General features: G+C 41.1%; 1 protein-coding gene across 1 annotated transcript; it reads right to left on the bottom strand.

Annotated features, from left to right (window-relative positions):
• Positions 1-531: 531 nt before the first annotated feature.
• On the bottom strand, positions 532-1,401 carry LOC113740956 (uncharacterized). The gene has a single exon (XM_027268465.2). The coding sequence runs from the start codon at positions 1,399-1,401 to the stop codon at positions 532-534; it is 870 nt and encodes a 289-aa protein (XP_027124266.2).
• Between the last annotated feature and the right edge of the window lie 3,027 nt (positions 1,402-4,428).

The raw sequence follows: 4,428 nt of genomic DNA, 5'->3' as shown, positions 1-4,428 counted from the left end.
GGTAAATGCCTCAAAGGTGTCCTTGTGTTCAGGAAAGGGATTCGTACTTATGCTCAGTCCTTGTTCTTCACTTTTCCTTAACACTATATCTCCTGTTTCGATCATGTCCTGGATCTTATGTTTTAGTACCCAACAATTACTGGTTGAGTGACCGGGCGCTCTAGAATGGTAGGCACAAGCGGCTTGAGGGTCGTACCCAGCAGAGAGACCTCGACGAGAGTAGTTTGGAGGAGGTATGTCATCGATTTCACCGGCGGCCTTGAGCTGTTCGTACAGTTGGTCAATGGGTTGGCCTAAGTTGGTAAAAGTTCGAGATCGACCAGGTTTTTGTATTTTATTGGTTTGAGGAGGGTTGTAAGTCTGTTGATTTGGTGGAGCAGGTCTGGGATTATAAGGTAGACGAAGTCGAATTTGAGAATTGTTTTGAGATATTAGGGAGGGCATTGTAGGTGGGCTTGCATAGTTTGGCTGAGGTCGAGTATGGTAAACAGGGCATGGGTTTGGGTAGCGAGATGAATATGTGTGGTAACGTTAGGATCTGGGTCTTGAAAACGGTCCTTGGTCCCACACAAAAGTAGTTTCCTCCTCTTTCTTCTTACGTTGAGGCTCCCTTCTATTATTACTTTGACCTTGCAAGGCGTCCAACTGTGATTTTAAAGCTGATACATTGACAATTTTCCCTGCTTTGACGTATTCGTCATATTCCTCCAACTTATTGATAATTGCTGCAAATGAACACCCCGTCATGCGAAAAATCTCCTCAAAGTAGGGCGGGTCATGAGTTTTGATGAACGTACGAACAATCTCATCTTCAGTCATGGGAGGCTCCACCTTGGCGGCCAATTTCCTCCATCTCTTCGCATATGTCTTGTGGTCCTCGGATGGTTTCCTCTTGGTTCCCTCCAATGTGGTCCTCGTTGGAGCCAGCTCGCAATTGTATTCGTATTGCCTTACAAAAGTGGTTGATAAGTCCATCCATGTCCTCATATCCTCAGGCTTCAAATTGGAATACCAGTCCAGTGCATCGCCTTCTAAGCTTTCAAGAAACAAATGAACTGGTAGATTCTCGTCATCTATTGGCTTGCCCAACTTGTTGGCAAACATTCGGAGATGCGTCTTGGGGTTGCCCATTCCGTCATACTTGCTAAACTTGGGCGTTTTGAAACCCATGGGCAATTGCATATCCGGAAATAGGCATAGCTCGTTGTAGTCCAGACCTCCTTGTTTGTTCAAACCTTGGCTTTTCCTTATGAATTCCTCAAACCGATCCAATCGCTTTAGCAAATTCTTATCCATCGATGCGGACGGCTCCCCAGCTTCTGCTTTCGCTTGGGTGGCGGTATCCATGTTAAATGGCTCAGCGATGGAGTAATAATGTGGTCCCTGAGGTTCGAGTGGCATATTCAGACTAATGTGTGGATAATTTTAGGGAATTTGGGGGTGAGGAGGATTGGTTTGGATAGCGGGTGCCTGGGTATGGGGTAAGCCATGAGTGGGATAGATAAAAGTTTCTTCACGCGGATTTGCAAAATGCGGGGTAAAAGGGGTTTGAGTATAGGGTAAAAGTATTGGTTGCGGTTGAGGTTGGTTAGCAGGTAAAGGCTCAGGTTGACCACCGCTACCACTACCAGCAACCAACTGGTCGATCACGCGCCGTTGTGTGGTCATTTCCATGTTCAGCTCATTGAATTTATTCAAAACTTCGCTCAGTTGAGCTCCTAGGTTTGCCAAATCAGCTAACGGGGCCGTTACAGGCATGTCGGATGATTCCGGGTGTGTACCCATGTTTACACAGTTTCTCAAAGCCTGACTGCGAGATCGTATAACGATGGGGCTTTTTGTGTAGCTATATTTGAAAAACACCTGAAAATTTAGGAAAAATCCCTATTTAGACTCCCTTTCTGGCTTAACTGCTATTAAAAGAAAGAAAAAGAAAGAGAAAAAGACACGAGTTAGTATAAATTAAAGTAATTCGGATGCAAGTCCTATGGGGGAACCCTTTTTGTGCCAAGGGTAGGCCTAGAATGAAAATGCAATCCTCCAGAGCAGGCACTATACAATACCTGATGGATCCGATCAACTTATTGAGTGAAAAATAATTTGAAAAAATTTGTCCAATTGGAGTGAAAAAGGGACTTTTGTCCAAAAAATGAGGACAAAATCCGAATGGATTGCTTGTTTTGATCGACACACAAAATGATGTGTGAAAAAAAGTCTACTCTTAAAAGGATTACATGTCTCGACTAGTTTATTCAGTGAACCTTAGACTTAGACCCTAAAAGGGAAAAAACAGGTCAAAGGGATTGGATGAAATTGATGATTTATTCAAAATTGACTAGATCACCCCAAAAATAGGTAAACTGGTCAAATGAATTGAATGGAATTGATGATTTATTTAAAAATCGATCAGATCACCCTAAAAAGGGTAAATTGGTCAAATGAATTGAATGAAATTGATGATTTATTCAAAAATCGACCAGATCACCCTAAAAATGGGTAAATTGGCCAAATGAATGAAATGGAGTTAATGATTTATTCGAAAATGATTAGATTGTTCTAAAATTGAATGAATTGACAAAATGGATTGGATGAAATTGATGGTTTATTCAAAAATCGATTGAATTATCTACCCATTGGTAGTTGAAAAATTCATTGCAATGCTTTAGTCTATGAGCCTTCTAAAATCAAGATTTGGCCTCAACATGTTTTCCATCTCAATAATGAAGAATTATTTGTGAATTTCTGCAAATTAATGTCCTTTACGCAAGGGATTTTTATGTTAAAATGGCCAAAGAATGATTGTTAGACGCTCATATTCTAATGTGCAACAGTTGCTTTGCTCTCAATGTCATTATTGCAGAAGGAATTGGATCCTACCTTACCTCGTGCACTATCCCTTTGGATGGTACAGGAAATATAAACGTGCGAGTCTCATTGGATTATATATCCGAGACACCAGGTGGTTTATTCCTAAAGTGGGATCCCCTAAATGGCATTCCCTCTAGGGTTTATGCATGATACCAATTTATCAAAGCAATTAAATATGCAATGAAATCATGACCTAAAATGGAACCCTTTGTACGCCAGGGTGGGCCTAAACGAAATGTATTAATGCAGCAAATGCGAGGCATTGAATTTAAACGTGTCTCATCAAATAGGGCAAGCTCCTAAAGAGTACCATGCCAGGACTCTTACTTTCTAGGGCTTATGGATGCGATGGAGACAAAACCAAGAAGAGTTAGTTTAATCAGGTATGACACATAACACATTGTAGCAAAGCAATATAAAGAGATCAAACAATAAAAGGAAAAGAGGGGTTGGATCCCTCCCCTCGTGGATAGTGTCCCTAATAGGGTAAGACAGACTCTACCCTAGGTAAACTATCATGGATGCATGAGGTATTGGCTCACTAATGCATCTAGATTCGACAGGTTTTAGGTCCCCGAGCCTTCAGACTTGGAAACCAAAGGTCATCAATCCCAAGGTTCTTTGTCGGTGGCTCGAGCGATTCTCCAAACATTGCTATGCACATGTCGTGTCACGGCTACATGTCTGAGTGAATCTATCAAAAATCCTCAACCTTCGACTAAAAGCTAAAGGTTATTAACCCACAGCTTAAAGCGGAAGATTGAGTGACCCCTCGGATCATGCTACGCACACGTCGTGTCGCAATCACACGTCGTGTCGCAATCACACGTCCAAGTGGGTCGTCTAATCCTAATAGGGTGGAGTGGCGTGACAAACCACTAAAAGAAAAATAACTGAGGGATAAAAAAAAAAAATAAAGCGTATGCACGTATGCTAGTGCTCACGTTTGGAGGGGAGGGATTGAGGACCAACGCGAGGCTCTAGGGTAAAATCCCCCCACCCAAATGTAATGCAAAGCGTGGGATCACATAAATAAACCATCCATCCATCACATCAATCGTACGCAAATAGGCGAGGGAGTGAGTTGATACGCGTGAAATGCAAAAATCCTAAAAAGAAAAAATGCAACCTTAAACATCCAAATGCGATATATGAAAAGGTTAAAAGAAGAAAAAGATTGACTAAATCAAATTTGCTCGGACTCTCAAAGTCCTCAGTGGAGTCGCCAGCTGTCGCGCCCCATTTTTTGAAATAAAAAATAAAAGACGAGTTTAGAAAAATTGGCTTTTGATTCAATTTTTTGATTGGAAAATGAATTTTTGATTTAAAAAGAAAATGAAAAACATGGGTCTAAATGGGACTTGAAAATGCGACGATTTGACCCAAAATATAGTTTAGAAAGGGTTTTTTGAATGAAAAATAGAGTCGCCACTTGGTATAGAGTTAAGGTGTACCAAGTCACCTAAAAATGAATTCTTCAAAGAAAAAAGTAGAATACCCTTTTTAAACGACTCCAAGTCTACGAAAATCAGAGAAAAAGATTCGGGAGTCACATTTGAA

This window comes from Coffea arabica, chromosome 4e (genome assembly GCF_036785885.1).
Source record: "Coffea arabica cultivar ET-39 chromosome 4e, Coffea Arabica ET-39 HiFi, whole genome shotgun sequence".
NCBI classification, from domain to species: Eukaryota; Viridiplantae; Streptophyta; class Magnoliopsida; order Gentianales; family Rubiaceae; genus Coffea; species Coffea arabica.
Note: the sequence above shows the minus strand (reverse complement) of the source record. Positions and strands in the feature narration are given on the sequence as shown.